The sequence below is a fragment of the Cydia strobilella genome, chromosome Z (genome assembly GCF_947568885.1).
Source record: "Cydia strobilella chromosome Z, ilCydStro3.1, whole genome shotgun sequence".
Classification (NCBI taxonomy): Eukaryota; Metazoa; Arthropoda; class Insecta; order Lepidoptera; family Tortricidae; genus Cydia; species Cydia strobilella.
In genome coordinates this window covers 41,779,812-41,798,028 of record NC_086068.1, presented here as the reverse complement: position 1 = coordinate 41,798,028, position 18,217 = coordinate 41,779,812, and the positions used below count along the sequence as shown (strand labels likewise).

Genomic DNA, 18,217 nt, shown 5'->3' with positions numbered 1-18,217 from the left:
TCACGTTTAAAAACCGGCATTTTTGTGACTGGCTGACTGACTTATAGATCAAAAACCTAACCCACTTCCAGATGACCTAGAAACTTCAAATTTGGCATCAAGGTAGATTATTATGTGTGTATACAGGGAAAAATCTGAAAATTGAAAATTAATCGATAATTCGATGGAAAAAACCATATCCTGATAATTTAGGACTTAATCGGTAAAAACCTAACCCACTTCCAGATGACCTAGAAACTTGATATTTGGCATCAAGGTAGACTATTAAATGAATATAGAGGAAAAAAATCTAAAATCTGAAATTCGATGGAAAAAATATATATATTGATACTCATTAGATTAATTAAGACTTACAGCCCAAAAACCTAACCCACTTCTAGATGACCTAGAAACTTGATATTTGGTATCAAGGTAGACTATTAGGAGTACATAAAGGGAAAAATCTGAAAACTGAAAATTATTGATAATTCGATTGAAAAAAAAATATCTTAATGATTATTTAATTATTTAGACTTATAAATCGAAAATTTAACCAACTTCTAGATGACCTAGAAACTTGATATTTGACATCAAGGTAGGCTATTAAATGAATATAGAGAAAAAAATCTGTAACCTGAAAATTATTGATAATTAGATGAAAAAAAAATCATATATTGATATTTGATACTCATTAGATTAATTAAGACCTACAGCCCGAAAACCTGATCCACTTCTAGATGACCTAAAAAATTGATATTTGGCGCAAAGGTAGACTTTTAGGCGTATACAAAGGAAAAAATTTAAAATCCGAAAATTTCTGCTAATTGGCCGAGCGTTAGCGAGTGTCTACTTTTCAGCTTGGGCAAAACTGCTTTCGTATCTTCTCATCTGGAGGTCACATTTGGGTCTAACATAAAACTGTGTTCACGTCTTTCCTGTAGACATACCCAAAAGTAAAAGGCTGTAAAGGTTAATTTTCTCATTTAACCTTTATCCATTTTTAATAACAAAACTTCCTTGAGGCACATGTTTCGCTCCATAACGAGTAGTAGTTTCGGACACTTCGGCCCCACGCGGAGCTCGGCCTTCGGCCTTTGCAATCAGACACTTTTACTATTGTTCTGTGTTTAAGCACTTACAACCTGGACGCTTCGGGCCTTCGCGTTTAGACACTTGTACTAATGTTCTGTGTTACATATTAAATCACATTGACAATCGGGTTTATCGCGAATTTATTTTGTTACCTTTATTTACCGACGTTACGACACAGGTTTCACTGGTCGTGATCGCGGCTAACTGACGTCCCAGCAAAATTTCAAAACAGAGATTTGTGTGACTACCCGATGAAAAGTGTATTTAAAGTTTGGGGTAGGGTAGACATCACATTTTCAAACCACCCACTACACATAAATGTTCTGTGTTAAAGCACTACCCTCCTGAACGCTTCAGGCCTTCGGTCCTACGCGGCGCTCGGCCTTCGGCCTTCACATTTAGACACTTCATTGTTCTGGATTTAAGCACTAATCTCCTGGATGCTTCGGGCTTCGGGCCTTCGGCTCTGCGGGGAGCTCGGCCGTCGGCCTTCGCGTTTAGACACTTGTACTATAATATATTATTCTGTGTTAAAGCACTAACATCCAGGATGCTTCGGGCCTTCGGCCCCACGCGGAGATAAGTTTTGGCTTTTTTCACAGCTTTAAGGGGCTGTAGACCTGAGTATCTATATTGTTAGGTTACCACCGGGTTGATGATGAAAACTAATACTTGTACTAATATTTTAACTTTATTCGTTCGTTACCAACATAATAACAAGCAATTTACAATAAATATTCCAAGACTACACTGTAACTCGTCTGTACACGAACTACCCTTTGTCACAGTGTACCCGCCTTTTAATAACAATTCAAGATGGCGGGAACCAGTGACAAGTAAGGGTCAGCTGATACTCTTGTTTAGGCTTATCGTAAAAGTAAGAATGATCAAAATATAAGCTATTAATAAATAATGATCCTTACAAACAGTGTTGCTAACAATATGATTTCAATATCAACTTGATACCTCCACCCGTTCCCGAGATAAAAGATCTTGACAGGCAGACGGACGGAAGGACGGACGGACGGACAACAAAGTGATCCTATAAGGTTTCAGTTTTTTTCTTTTTAAAGTACCTACGGAACCCTAAAAAGAAAACTATACAGCGTTAACATAAGAAAATAGAGTAATTTTACAAATTACAATGTATCCATGATGGATGCTAATAATTTCTCTACAAAAAGTAATGATATCCCAACCAAAACATAAATGTGAAATGGAAGCCAAGTTCAATAATATATATAGAATATGACTTGTTGTGTGCCGACTTGCCGCTTGACTCGCCGACAAAAGAATTGATATCTATATGGGTATCAAGTTCTGTGCGTGTAGAAAATCCTGAAATTATAAAGGATTAGACTTGGCTATAGTAATGTTCACGTGTTGGTAAACCATCAGCCTTATTTGTTTTTGCGCCCGAAAAAAAGAACTAAAAATGTCGTATATCATAAGGTTCTTTACTGAAATTAATAAATTATCTTATCTTAATAATGTTTGTGTATTTTTAATTACCTTAATTGAAACCATAAATCAATTTTAGCTAAGTAAAAGCTATCTCTACATTTATCGACTTTCAGGCGGTACAAAGTTCGCCGGGTCAGCTAGTAGTCAATAAACAAGATTATATTTCTCAAGCTTCATTCTTCAGATATAAAAACCAGGTAGTCCTTTAACCTACTAGGCAACTCATCGCATGTTTAAAGTAGGTAGCAAAAACTTTAACTCAAACAGGTCTATCCCTACTTTTCCTTGATGGGGCGCGCGGCTTGCCGCCATTGCTCATTCTTTATTCTTGCGAGGCAACGAACTCACGTAAAATCATAATTTTGTTTCAAAGTCGTTTAAAATGCCTATACGTAGTGTACTTAGTGCAGACATTATACGATTTATACGAGAATACGAGATGTAAGCTGTGGGATTATTCGTTTCGTATTCGTTGTGCAATATAAAATATATTTGTTATTAAAATTGTTCATCATCCTGGAGGTTAGTCGAGAACTAACACGAAGGAATAAATCATCCTGGGGGTTGGTCGTGAATCAACACGAAGGAATAAATCATCCTGGGGGTTGGTCGTGAATCAACACGAAGGAATAAATCATCCTGGGGGTTGGTCGTGAATCAACACGAAGGAAAAAATTATCTTGGGGGTTGGTCGTGAATCAACACGATGGAAAGTTTGTTCGTACTTCGAACACCGATTGCGCCCGGGGGTTGGTCGTGAACCAGCCAAAGGTTTAATTAAGATCGGACAGCGCGCAACGAAACAAAGGGCCCTATATAATCATATTGTGTTGTGTTGAAGAGACGAGGGAGGCTTTCTTTTTATTTGGTTTTAGATGGCCCAACAGAAGAAACTCAAGCAAAATTGCCGAGTGATAATAGATTCTTCAGATCCTGAAGAAAAATCAGATACTTACTTAAGTGTAACTATTTTAACTATTTTTGTAAAAAACTTACACTTTGTGATCAAATACCTTGCATTTACTTAGTACCGCGCGGGCCGTGAGTCCACGACTGGTAACTATAAACCTGGGGGGCGGCCTAGAGTCGTCACGAAGATAGAACTTGCTTGGGGTTGGCCGTGAGTCAATGCATAACACAATTTAATAAATCTATAGCGGTTCTCGATCAAAACCACGCACATTTTAAAACACCAAGTTCAAGTTTTTCTATGTGCAATAAAGAATTATCTTTTAAGTTCAAGTTCAAATATACTTTATTCATGTAGGCCTATTTATGTAATCTAAAACCTTACGGGTTTTATTTTGAAAAACATTCGAAGTCTACCCTCGAATTAAAAATATTTCTTTTAAATTTTTTCACCAGCGCTCCGCGGTTCAGTTTTGATTTGTGCGTGTCAGAGACACGTCGGTCTAGCTGCCGAAATGTTCGGCACAAGACTACATTGCCTTTTAAAATAAATCCTTACATATAAAATATATTTGGATTTTTAATATCCAATTATATGTGACAGAATAAATTTTACTCACACCTAACCCATAGTACGGTACTTTTATCCGCCCAGAGGTTGAATTTGAATAAACACGAGACTACCTCGTAAATTTATAATTGAAACAATACAATAGTACCTATATTGTTTTTATATTACCCACATAAGTATAACTTGTCTCTAAAAGTGGGAATTGCTAAATTGGTGTACCTACATCACGTCACGTGATGTGAATCTGATCGAAATTCCTAAACTTAAGCTGGATAAAATCTCTTTTACCACAAATGAAATGGAATAAACTAAGTCGTAATACCCTGCACAATGCATATATTTTGGTGACGATTTTTGAATGTTTATATATGCATATAACCATACAAATTATCGGGATACGTACGCCAATATTGTTATGGGATACATAAAAATATAAATATATTTATAATACCGTGATCGCTTAAAGGCATAGGCGATGTCAGTATCTAAGTACCTTGTGTCTGTTTAAAAATATGATTTTACTTTTTTAAGTGATATTGAATAATTAAATAATTTGAATCATCCAATTGTAACAAAGACACCTAACTGAATTGAATTACAGGAAAATGGGTTTATTCATCATTATCTATCTAATAAACCCAATAAAACAATTTGTGAGTACTGAATATGAAAGAAAGAAAGAAAATAACTTTATTTTGCATGAAATATGGTACAAAAGGTGGTCAGACAATATTATACATAAGTAACACATATTTCACCAGCATCTGGCATGCAAAAAACTAAACTTACAACTGAAGCTAATAAACAAACGCAAACACGTTTTACGCTTATTTCTTCATAAATACAAGTTCATGCCGAAGCCTGACAGTGACCATTAGATTACCATCTAACTGAGTTAATGATAAAGCGGTTTCGGTACAATTTGGCTAAATACACACACGAATATATTTGTTCGCATCTCTCACAGATATTTAATATTAATTTTTATGGTCGTAAATAATGGGTAACTAGGTAAATACCTATTAACCTGTATCAAAACTACAAAACGATTACCTTCCGATTATCTCTTAAAGGATCACCCTCAGATTATGCACATAAAAATATAAATACATAATTAAGAAGCTAATAGAAACCGTAAAAAATCAATAAATGACGAATGCACCTATGGTTCAACTCTCATGTGTCGGTCGCGATACTCTTTTAGCCATCATCAATAAGATGGTACCATGCAATACGTTTTTGCCAAGTTTAAAATATATGTACCTTGATATTATAAGTTTAGTAACTGTAGTTGGTGGGGACCCACCACTTGCAATACCGCTATGTCATTAATATAGCACATTCATGACATAAGTCATGGATTAAAATATTAAGATGAATCCACTTAATATAATATTTGTTTTCTGAACTCTCAATACAACCATAGTAGCAATACAGCAAAGGCAATTTTTTTTTTATTCCGGCTTTAATGTTTATTTTTTATAAATATACAACATTACGTCGCACAGTCTTTCGTTCCTTGCAGAGCGAATACTTGAATGGACGGCATAAGTTTTGAGATTTGATGCTTAATATCTGAATTTCTTTTGATTGATATTCATTTCATTTCATTGATTGCGTGGTTGATTGCTGTGCTGTCCCGTTCGCGCTGCGAGAATAGAAGCCGCTACACCAATATTTGTGAAAATATGGTCAATCGCGCCTTGCGGTCAATAATAGTAATTTAAATAAAATAAAAAAGGTTCATATCATTTATATATTCTATTTAAAGGTACTCGTCACATGCAGCCATTTATAAATGTATACTGAATTAATTCCTAATGATGTTTGTTAAACGCTGATTTTAAACTCAGGTTTAACTGGATATTATTATGCATTTTAATAGCTCGAATATATGTACATTAGGTACGTATATATAATTAAATGATAAATAAATATTCTGTTACCATTAATGGACCTTGGCCCATTCATTATATGTAATATGAGCGCAATAATAAACATTTGAGTTTGAGTAAATTACAATCTTATTTGAAAGATTACTTCAAAAGCTGAGTAGACTGCTAGTCTTATAAATTATTTTTGTTTAGAATACCTTTGGTGATGCCACACATATGACATGCTTTATGCTTAATAACTGAACAGAAAGCATAATTTATGCACGTTCATATATTTTTTAGATTTCAGGAACGTGGTGGATTTTTTAAATTGATAAAAATCAAAATATAATTCTTCTTGGGTAAAACTTGGGACTTAAAAACGACGTTAGACATGTTTCGAGCAAATACATGTTTTTTGTTAAGTTGAAGCTCTCGAAAACGCGCTAGGCCGCGTGAGTCTTTGTCCATTGCACGTCGTGTCACTATTCGTTGATCAGGAGCTGCTGTAAGCCGATTTGCGCGTGCACGCGCCTAATAACTGAATTTTCTCATTGTCGTCGTCTGCTCAGAGATCGTCGTAAACAGGATGAGTCGTCGTGAGACAGACATCACACGGCCTACGCGTCATAAGCGTCAAGACGCGGGGAAAGACATCACAGCCACAGCGTATCCCACCCTGTATGGAGGTAACGCTGGGTTGTATCGTTAGCCTAAATTACGTCTTATCTTCGTAGACACTTAGACGAGCCTGAATCTTGTCATCAATAGTGTACTGTTCTGAGCCTTCAAAAATTCCGTATCGCGGACAAGCACTGCTAGTGAATTTTAATACATTTCACAAAAGGACATATGTCTTATGAGTTTACTCGTATTAAACTTTTTTAGCTCGAATTAAACTTAATGCAAAGTTGACCACAAATTGTATGGAATCTTAGTCAATTAGGTTTTATGAAGAACAAATTAGATTTTGTTTAAATATCCTAATACGTAAAAGTATATATATATATATACAACCTGGCTATACCTAATATATATGTATACCTTTTTGAACCTGCATTGCTAAACTTTCCCGTGCTTCTTAACAATGCCTTATAACTCAATTGGAACAGTAAACTTGTGTATAACATACACATATGTACATGGTAGATAATTATTCCTACAAATATGTTTTCAGAAATAAATATGCTATGATAATATTGACAATGGGAAAGAATGCAGCAAAACTTTCAACTCTTAACATCTACCTGGTTTTTATATCTGAAGAATGAAGCTTGAGAAATATAATACATGATCAAACGAACTTCAAAGTGAAGTTCGATCAGTATTATATGAGTAAGCTTCATTCGAAGATATAACTACCCTCCCTCCTCTATACCCGGAAAGAAAGTTTTGCTTTAGAAAGTAAAGTCTCTAAAAATAATGAGCAATGGCGGCAAGCCGCGCGCCCCATCAAGGAAAAGTAGGGATAGACCTGTTTGAGTTAAAGTTTTTGCTACCTACTTTAAACATGCGATGAGTTGCCTAGTAGGTTAAAGGACTACCTGGTTTTTATATCTTCGAATGAAGCTTACTCATATAATACTGATCGAACTTCACTTTGAAGTTCGTTTGATCATGTATTTTAGCCGTCTCCAAAGCCCATAGTAAATGTTTTTCGAACTCAAACTCATTTTTAGGGTTCCGTACCTCAAAAGGAAAAAAACGGAACCCTTATAGGATCACTCGTGCGTCTGTCTGTCTATCCGTCTGTCACAGCCAATTTTCTCCGAAACTATTGGACCAATTACGTTGAAATTCATATGTAAGTTTGTGACCCAAAGACGGACATGCAACGCAAACAAATAAATTTTAATCATGAGGGCCACTTTTGGGGGGTAAATGAGAAAATAAAATAAAAAAGTTTATCAAATGAAAGAGCTCAATGTATTTTTTTTATAATTGTAAAATAATTAGTTTTGAAATTATTTAAGAAAATAGGGAAAAAATTATCATTCCCCCCCCCTTTATCTCTGAAACTACTGGGTCTAAAATTAAAAAAAAAAATCACAAAATAGTTCTTTACCTATAGTGGACCTATTAGAAATGTGCAATCAAGCGTGAGTCGGACTAAATTACTTATTCTTTGACCCGACCCCCCACGGTTTTTTTTATGTTTTCTCCGAAACTACTAGACCAATTAAGTTTTAATTTGGTACACGTATATAAGTTTGTGACCCAAACGATGACGAGTATGTAACGCAAATAAATGAATTTTAATGCCACTTTTGGGGAGTAAATGAGAAAATTAAAAAATAAAGTTTTCAAGCTATATCGCTTTACGTATCAAATGAAAGTGCTCACTGTGAGAATTTCAAATATATATTTTTTGTAATTTTAAAATAATGAGTTTTGAAATGATTTAAGAAAATAGGCAAAAAATTACCACCCCCCCCCCCTTTATCTCAGAAACTACTGGGTCTAAAATTTTGAAAAAATACACAAAATAGTTCTTTACCTATAGATGACAGGAAAACTTATTAGAAATTTACAGTCAAGCGTGAGTCGGCCTTAATTACTTAGTCTTTGACCCGACCCCCTACGGTTTTTAGGGTTCCGTACCCAAAGGGTAAAAAAACGGGACCCTATTACTAAGACTCCGCTGTCCGTCTGTCTGTCTGTCTGTCTGTCACCAGGCTGTATCTCATGAACCGTGATTGCTAGACAGTTGAAATTTTCACACATGATGTATTTCTGTTGCCGCTATAACAAATACTAAACACAGAATAATATAAATATTTAAATGGGTCTCCCATACAACAAACGTGATTTTTTTGCTGTTTTTTTTCCGTAATGGCACGGAACCCTTCGTGCACGAGTCCGACTCGCACTTGGCCGGTTTTATAGATATTTTGTGATAATATATAATATAGATATATTACGCGAGGCCGATTTTCGTTCATCCCATCAGATCTACAGTTATGGTCCGATTTAGATAAATGATATGTCATTAGATTCGTCTCATGCTGGAGAGTTGCATAAATCTCCTGGATTTTTAATTTTTTTTTCTGAAAAAGTACTGAAAAATTAATTTGAAAATGTTAAGTTAATTTGTGAGTTTGACCACGTGACATGTCACGTTCCCAATTTTGACTCAAAATGTCAAGATGACCAAATAATAATAAACATGAATTGCACTTAAACCTGTAGTAAGTTGTTCAGACAGCATGATGAAATATTATTTTTACACTTAAAACATGTACGAAAATACAAAAATGATTTTACAATTTGTTGACAATGAATGACAGTAAACATATTGTGTCAACTTCTAAGGGGACTATTATGTCAATACTCTAAATTGCTAGGTTGTTTTCATTTTAAAAATGTTGATATTTATATGCAAACTTTTTTCGCATACCTATTTAAAATGTGGAGAACGGTCAAGTGCGAGTTGGACTCGTGATCAAAAGGTTCCGTGTCACTATAGCATATTGACTAAATGTAAAAAACCGGCCAAGTGCAAGTCGGACTCGCGCACGTAGGGTGCCGTACCATTATTATCTTTAAAAACGGCAAAAAAATCTAGACGACCGACCATTGACGGCTGTTATGGCTATCAGATCTACAGTTATGGTTCGATTTTAATAAATTATATGTCATTGGATTCGTCTCATGCTACAGATTTGCAAAACAGCCAAAATTTATGAAAAAGCCAAGTTTTATATTTATTTCAAAAAGCACGTACGGCGAGAATTGTTCTTATGAGGATGTTAAATGATGTCGGATCTTTAAGGTAAACAATCAGCCAATTTTCCGCATCGGTCCGCGACCTTGGTGCGGTGCGGCATATGTGCGATCGTGTGTAAAAGCCGTAACAGACTACCGCACCGCTCCGCGATCTTGGTGCGCCACACCCATAAGTGAGAGCGAGAACGAGAATATCTCGAAAAGCCGTATTGGTGCGGTCAAAATATCTCTTTCTTGCTCTAACTTATAGCTGCGTCCTTAACGTACGTACGGTGACCACGGTGCACACTATCGATAAGTGCGCCGCACCGCACCAAGGCCGCGGTGAGGTGTGGTAGTCTTTAACGACTTTTACGATAGTCTGTTAAATACGGCTATAATATTTTTTTCTCGCTCTAACTTATAGCTGCGTCCTTAACGTACGTACGGTGACCACCTAGCGCACTATCTCTTTCTCGCGCTTTAGGTGCATCGCACAATGACCTTGGTGCGGTGTGGTAATGTGTTAGGCGCTTAAGGTGGGCCGCCGTATGCTGAGAGCGAGAAAGAGATATTTTGACGGTACCAAGGTCGCGGTCCAGTCGTTGTACAGACTTTCAGAAAAGTAAATTAAAAAAAAAACTAAAGTAGGTCCAAGGGCCTGACACTCTTTGATAGAGAAAGATAGTCTTATTGCGATTCCTATAAGAGGAAAGAGAAAATAGTGCCATGCTTTGTCTTTATCACCGACCGGGCAATTTGTCATGGTCGGGTTATGGCATCATAGCAAGGAGGCGATGGCGAAATACCGAAATTTATAAGTGGAAGAGAAAAAGGATTATGCTGCCATACACGAAACTGTCAATACATGAATATGTCTTTCTCTTACCCCTGGTCGCTCGGTTTCATGTCTATAACTACGTGTATATACTATGTCTATTATTAGGTCTACCGCGAAAACCGAAATTCGCAAATTGCGAGGATCTTTCTCTTTTACTCCAATGAAGGCGTAATTAGAGTGACAGAGAAAGATGCCCGCAATTTGAACTTCGATTTTCGTTGTTATAGCCCAGACACGGTTTGTAAAATGTTTGTAAACGTCAGTCTCATGAACTCGCGCACCGAGGCTTCCGTACTTTTTAGTATTTGTTGTTATAGCGGCTAAATATAAAATTATACATTAGCCCTATTAAATTTTAGGCATGAGAGCCAAATGGCAAGACAAGAAAACAACGCGAAGAAACCCAGCGAAGGCCGAAGGCCGAGCTGCGGGAATAAAGTGCTCGCATTCGGATCTTTTCTTTCTACCAAAAGTACAACTTCATTACTTTTTCCCTTTAGAAAACAAAACTACTGCACCAACAACAGCACCAACAACTACTACACATCAACAACAGCACATGAATTCCTGAATAAATGAACATTTTATGAATCTTTTTACATGTAATGTTTTGATAGGATACTTTATGTACCCATTTTTATTGCTCTTGAGTTTTTATTTTATTTCATCAAGCGTTCAGTCTTCTACCTGTCCACAGGAGCGGAGCGAGGTGGCGACTGGCGGAGCGATGAGCGAGGAAAAAATCCACCGATTGAATGGCATAAAATCTCCGCTCTGTAATTTTAATGAAATTCTATTGCTGGATTTTTTCCCCGCTTACCGCTCCGCTCCAGTGGACAGGCAACCTAACTTTTAGAACCATACTCTAGCGGCGTTTTGACGCCGCTACGGGTCTCTAGTAATTAAATATCTCGGGTGGTATGGTTCACTTTCCTCCCTTGGTTAACAATCTACTATTTAGTAAAACCAAAGAGAATATATAGGATAGAGGGGTACTGTCACAGTAAATTTACTGCCATCTATTGACACACGATTTAAACTAAAAATCAAAATATCAAAAAGTATATATATATATATATATGGATAAATGAGTTTTTTATTTGTATTTATTATTTTCATATGATTTTGACCCATGTTCTCACTGATATGTGTTAAAATTGTTAAATAACAAACGAAACCGTCAACGCCATCTAAACGAGAATAGGCCAAAGGTTGGGATTGGTGGTAGCGCCATCTGTGCGAGAATCAAGAATTCCGAGGCACGTTTTTTCCTTAGGCTTTATTCATCTTATACGGAGTTATTGGTAAAGCTTATCGTTTATTCATGTTTTTCTGCGGGACTTCTCACAAAATTTTAAGAATGCAGTTCAAAAAGAACGATGTAAGCCCTTCTTGGTCGTGTATATGTCGGAGACAGGGAAATGGGCCGAATACACAACTGCCGTTTTGCCTGGTTTAAAAAGTGCATCACCCCTATCTTTTACTATCTATAGACTAATATAATAGCAGTCCACTCTGTACGTCGCAACAAAATAATTTATTCAAAACCATGAAATTATGAACAGATTACATAAAATCTGTAATGTTATCACTAAAGAAATATATTTCAACCTTTTTCCTTTTTTTATCGTTGTTATTTTTGCATATTATTACTGCACACTTCGTCATTGTTGACAACTTCACCTTTAGGCCAAGGCCTATTGACTTCCTTAGAAATATATGATCCGCCAAAAGCTTCTATGTGTTGTCCGTTCTCAAAGAGTTCAGAAAAAGTTGCCAGTAATTAACATAAAAATATTTTACAACAGCAACTTTGGGCTTCGTCTATACAAGTCCGGGAACGAACAAATCAAATTATTTTATCAAAGATTTTGATTTGCATTTATAAAGTTGTCACACTACTACCTATATGTAAATTATTATTTATTTTTGGTATAAATTATTACCTATGTCACTTTGTATTTGTCTATGTTTGTAAAATCTACAGAGGGTTGAAGTGCCTCTTGCACTTGGGTCTGGCTGGTAAGAACTAAGAACATAGACAAAATCTTTAATGTCGATGCTGTCATTAAAGTCATTGAACGCAAAAAAATCAGTTTTCATATAAAACTAACGATTTATTTGCTTAAAATATTTTTATTTAGTAGTTTTAAAAATTAAAACTAATCATATTTGCGAGCAACGTATGCTAAATGCGTCCTCGCACAGACTTGGTTAAATTTAAACCGTTTGTTAGCGACGTGCTCATATTTTATTATTTTGTATTGCTAAACGCTGTGTTAATATATAATGAGGTAGATTAAGAAATCTAAACTTAAGGGTAGTTTTAACGGTGGCCGCGAGCCGCCATTCTGGTTTTGTATGTGCGCTGCATGACGATTCAGTCGGTCCATGCTATCCGCGCGCGCGCACGTAGACACAATTGTCATTTTTGAATTCTCTGTTCGTGTACTTTGTGTGTCGTTTTCAAAATATAAGCTGTTAAAAGTTCTACCGTGTTCACCATTTCGCCGCGGCGAGACCCTATCCCCAACACCGTTGTAGTAATAAACCAGAAACAATAATTATTTCAAGGTAAGAAATATATAAATTTAAAAAAAAAATAAGCGTACTACTTATTGCCTAACTCAAATATAATAATTTAATCTTACTATCACTGTAAGTCCCGCGGACGCTATATTGCGTCCGAAATTACAATCATAGTTCATCATAGATGATAGATGAAAAACCTCACATATTGTTTAAGGTCAAAGCTGGCAAATTTAGACCCCTCGTAGCAATTTTAAGCGAGGTTAGTTAGAAGGAAGTTAGGTAGTATTGTTTAATTTGCGACTGTTTTGTTTTAGAGAGTAAATCAATAGATGGCTTGACCGTGAGATAATAGTATAACCCTGGACCGTCATATATAATATCTTTGAAAAAGCTCAAAGGGCAAGGATCTGCCGCATATCCAGACTAGTTTCCCGGTGACCAAGACCGCTGCGCTGAGCTGTGGAGTAGAAAATGTCCCTTAACCGGATAGACCTAATAACAACTTTAGTTGCCATTTGCCATAATCAATGTATTTATTTTGTTTTGGACTGATAGATGTGATATGATCACAATTTACATGAATTGCAATTGTGGTGTGTGACCATATGTTCCAAATATACTCAATACTTTTATTCGGACCTGAAATGGCAATATAGGTACCAAATAATAATATTTTTAGGTAAATATATAAAAAGCCATATTAAAAGCATTATTGTATTTGACAAGCCCACCATTTCAGTGCCAATAAGTTTTTAAATAATATTATTAACAAGTTCCACAGTTAGTTCCGTCCGATGCATAATTTTGTATAGAATACGCCTTTTTTCTGCCTATTGTTTTTTTTTAATCAAGCTCTTTTGATCCTACGTAATAGGAATGAAAATATTTATTTTTCACCTCAGCAGCTCGAATAAGCCTACTTTCGTTGAAACAATGTAGTTTTTTAATTTAGTGAAGGCCATGAACTTCATACTACGGTACGGTACGGTACGGTCCGGTCCGGTCCGGTCCGGTCCGGTCCGGTCCGGTCCGGTCCGGTCTCGTCTCGTCTCGTATCGTATTGTATCGTATCGTATCGTATCTTATCGTATCGTACATATTATAATACTTTATTTTCTGTTTATTCTGTGTAATTCGAAATACATTTTAACCTTTAATATGTTTTCACTACTGAGGTGAAACATTATGTGTGCAACACGAGAGCAGTTATTTTACATCTCGTGTTTTTGAGTCCCTCGCTACTCTCAAGATTCTACCTTAGAATTACTCGCTTCGCTCGTGATTCAATTATAGAATCTTTCGCTTTCTCGGGACTCAAAATAAACACTCGCAAGAAAAAACAACTTTCCTCTCTTGTTGCACAAATAACTATATATCATAATTAATAACTGTTTCTTTTTGTATTTTTTTTTTTTTTATAAACTGATCGGCGATTGGCCCTAGTCACGCCTGATGGAAAGTGAAGACAGGGCCTAAGATGGAGCTCACCGGTTCAGTAACAGCCTATTCACTCTTGTTTTAAAGAGACCGAGGTCATATTAATCAGGGAATACAGATGGCGGGAGCGCATTCCATTCCTTAGCCGTCCGTACCAAAAAGGAGGAGGCAAAACGTTTCGTCCGAACGAATGGAATGTGGACCACGAACGGGTGCATACGCTCCCCGCGCCTGGATGTCCGATGATGGAAAGGGGAAGGTGGGATCAGGTCGTGCAGTTCCTGTGCGCACTCCCCGAAATGTAAGAATTTCTAAATATAATAAAAATCATTATCTCTTCACATATTTATTTATTTGAGAAATAAATTAACCCCAACAAAAACAAAAAACAAAAATACAAAAAGAAATTCCCTCGCTGGGATTGAACCCAGGACCATTAGCTACCTGAATTTAATTACTGCTAATACCCGATAGGCTAAACGGGTTGTCAATTTTAGTTTATGCTATAGAACAGCGCCACTAGTATAAACGAACTTTTGAAAGGGACATTTTTTTGTATGGAGTTATCGTTCGTCTCCTAGTGAGTATTATCAAAGATATAAGTGATATAACTCCGTAATAGATGGATACAGTCTAAGGAAAAAACGTGCCTCGAAAATCACGAAAATTTGATTCTAGATCAGACGGCGCCACTAGTTTTGGCCTACTCTCGTATAGAGGGCGTTGACGGTTTCGTTTGTTATTTATAATTTTAACGCATATCAGTCAAAGAACATGGGTCAAAATCATATAAAAATAATTAATGCAAATAAAAAAATCATTTATCCATATTTAAATACATTTTAACCTATTTTTATAAATCTTAATTTTTAGTTTTAAAGTATGTCGATAGATGGCAGTGAATTTACAGTGGTTACAAAATTTACTATGACGCTCTATCATATTATATCCTCTTTGGTATTATATTCTTTCCTTTAGGCGTTCCTAACAAAACTAAACGAAAAAGTACCGTGTGATTTGTTTCCGCGGTACTTTTGCGGGGCCATTTTTGTCGGCTGATTGTATTTCCAGTTGTTTATTATATATCTATGATCATTTATTCTGCGAGTAGGCATCAAGGGCTCTTTCAAATTTCGTAAAACCCATTTGACAACAGAAACTACTATTTGTGTCTAGCAAAACTAAATTATTAGACATGTTATACGCTATCTTCGGGTAATTCCATAGAACTAAATGACACAGATAGTGAACAAACTGAGTAGAGCGACTGTAGCGCCACCCGCTATATAGCCACACCGCCTAAGACCCCAGGTCTTCTTCGTTTAAACGCCTGATACAAGTGATACAGCGTCCCGTGTCACATTCCGCATAATATTATAATATTATTGTGTTTGCATAATATTCCGTTTCTAGTATACGGCGTCAACCGGAGATCTAGGCTTAAACGACCTTTTGGTTATGAATATTTATATTATCCAATGTTATCGAACTCACCCCTTGTAGCTTGGGCTCTGGTGGCTTTTGCAGTCGCGATGCGAGCTGGCGCCGCCGCCGTTGTTGCAGCCGCCGTTACAGCCGGTGCCCCAACCGGTCTCTAAAATCTGCAAATGACATGATAACTAAGTCACTACATTATTTTAAGAATGGTGTTCTATGTTGTTTGGAGTTCTTCCTGATATAGTCATAGATACAAATAAAAACAAATCACTATTAAGTATATAATTGTTCATAAATTCTTAAAAAAATAAAAGTTTCCTAACAGCTGCCTAAAGTTTTCTAGGTTAGGATTTTGGTCCAGGTTTGCGGACACGATTCATGTACGTGTACGAGTACACACGGTTTGGTCCAAGGTGCAGGGGCTAATGATAATGATCAGTAACCTGTCCGTAGGGAATGCTCCCGGGAATTCCCGGTACTGACAGTACCGGGAAATCCCGGGAAATTTCTACTTTTCGGGTACCGGTTCTGGTAATGAAAATCCCGGTTCTTCGGTACTTTTCGGTACTGAAAAGTTAGAAAAGTAAACCGCATTAATCACTTTAAAATTTGGCGCCTAATCTCCGGAGCATCCGTGTAGTACTCTCGGCAGTCTCGGCTGCCCAAGGTTTGTCCCGCTCGGTATTTCCCGGCTACGATTTGGGCTTTAGCGCGATAACTACATTAACTACCCAAAGTCCCCAACCTTGACAGTCCGGCTCGAGTAGTCAGATAAATACTTATTACAAGTATTGTAGCTGTTGTAGTTTGATGGTCTATACATGTGAATTAAAATAAAGAAGTAAAGATTAAGGGGCCAACCCGAACGTACTTTTTGATATTTAAATTATTATATTTTTCTTAAAAAGAAAAATAAAATAATTTAAAAAGAAAAGGACAAACTACACACATCAGTGCGGGAAAGTTTTAAATACGTAAGGTGGATCAACGAGTGCTAGTGGATTACGCAAGCATTTAAAAAAAGGTTCATTTAATTGTCCTTGACGTGCAGCCAGACCCACAACCAGGACCCAGTACAAGAGATGATTATTTGCACACAGACGTTTTCCCAACGCATTTTACGAAACTTATTGAATAAAGTAAGAAAGCTTAAGTACATAATTGTGATTTTTTGCTAGTGTCGATTTTCATCATTTTGTTCTTTTTTAGGTTGTGTTTGTACTGAATTACACAAAATTGAATCTTAATTTTCAATTTCATATAAGTAATTCATCATTTAACAAAAAATACAACAGGAAATACTCAGTACCGAAAAGTACCGAAGAACCGGGAAATCCCGGTTCTTTCCCAGTACCGAAAATGTCAGTCCCGGTTCTGGGAACAGTACCGGTTCCGCATTCCCTACCTGTCCAGCCTGCTTGAGCACGCGGCCCTGCACGGCGGCGGGCAGCTTGGCCACTAGCGGCGCCACCAGCCACACCGACTCCGACCACTTGCTCGTGCTGACCACGCCGCGGTCCGTGCCCGTCCTGCGACAAACAAAACGTTCCTTCTATTATCTACATTCTATTATGTATCCTTCTATTATGGAGCACACTTTTAATAGCTTTAATGAATTTATACAGTACGAAATTTAGATTTAATATTAATTTTAAATTTAAATTATGATGTTACAAATCCTATTTTGTAAATATGAATATGAAAATACAGGAACCATTAACCTTGGACCTCCTCGTTCAAAGGGACTAATTTGTTGCAAATTAACGCTCGACTTTCCTTGAATCCTATATAAACAATGTAGGTACAGATGTAGTACATAATTATTTTCTATCGTATTTTCACGTGAACTTATGAACTTGTCTTACTATTTCAGTCAGTCTCGGTACAAAAGTACTGACATTGACTGAACTAGCATGACAAATACGAACGTTTCCGAGAAAATACGATGGAAAACAATTATGCACTACATCTGTATACTGCAACAGTTACTCAAATCGGCCGATGGGAACGGCAGCGCTGCGGTCGCTAGCAGTAGGCGTGCGTCTGTTATGTGACGATTTAGTCACCTGTCCTTGTCGGGCGGCGGCGGCGCTGGCTGCTGGAACACGGCCACCACGGCGCGCGCCACCATCTCCAGCCACGCGTTTAGCTCCGACGAGCCGCTCGCGAACTGCTTGAACATCAGCTGCAGGTCCAGCCACGACATGCGCAGCGACCACTGTTCGAGATTCTGCACAACACTAATAATTATTAATACTGCACCTAAGCATAAATATACACTCATTATACACTTTATAATAGCTACCAAGGGTGGAAAGTGGACCATATCACCTGAGATATTTTGTTCGTTCGAGCGCCAATAGTTCGAGGCGAGAG

General features: G+C 36.9%; 1 protein-coding gene across 4 annotated transcripts in view; it reads right to left on the bottom strand.

Moving 5' to 3' along the window:
* LOC134754802 (mediator of RNA polymerase II transcription subunit 12-like) overlaps positions 1-18,217 on the bottom strand; it is a 142,170-nt gene that overhangs the window by 19,432 nt on the left and 104,521 nt on the right. For all 4 annotated transcript variants that reach the window (XM_063691174.1, XM_063691170.1, XM_063691173.1 and 1 more), the window contains 3 exons: positions 17,908-18,071; positions 17,247-17,370; positions 15,899-16,005 (listed from right to left, as the gene is read on the bottom strand). In XM_063691174.1, coding sequence (XP_063547244.1) covers positions 15,899-16,005; positions 17,247-17,370; positions 17,908-18,071 — 395 coding nt within the window. The remainder of the gene's footprint in view (positions 1-15,898; positions 16,006-17,246; positions 17,371-17,907; positions 18,072-18,217) is intronic.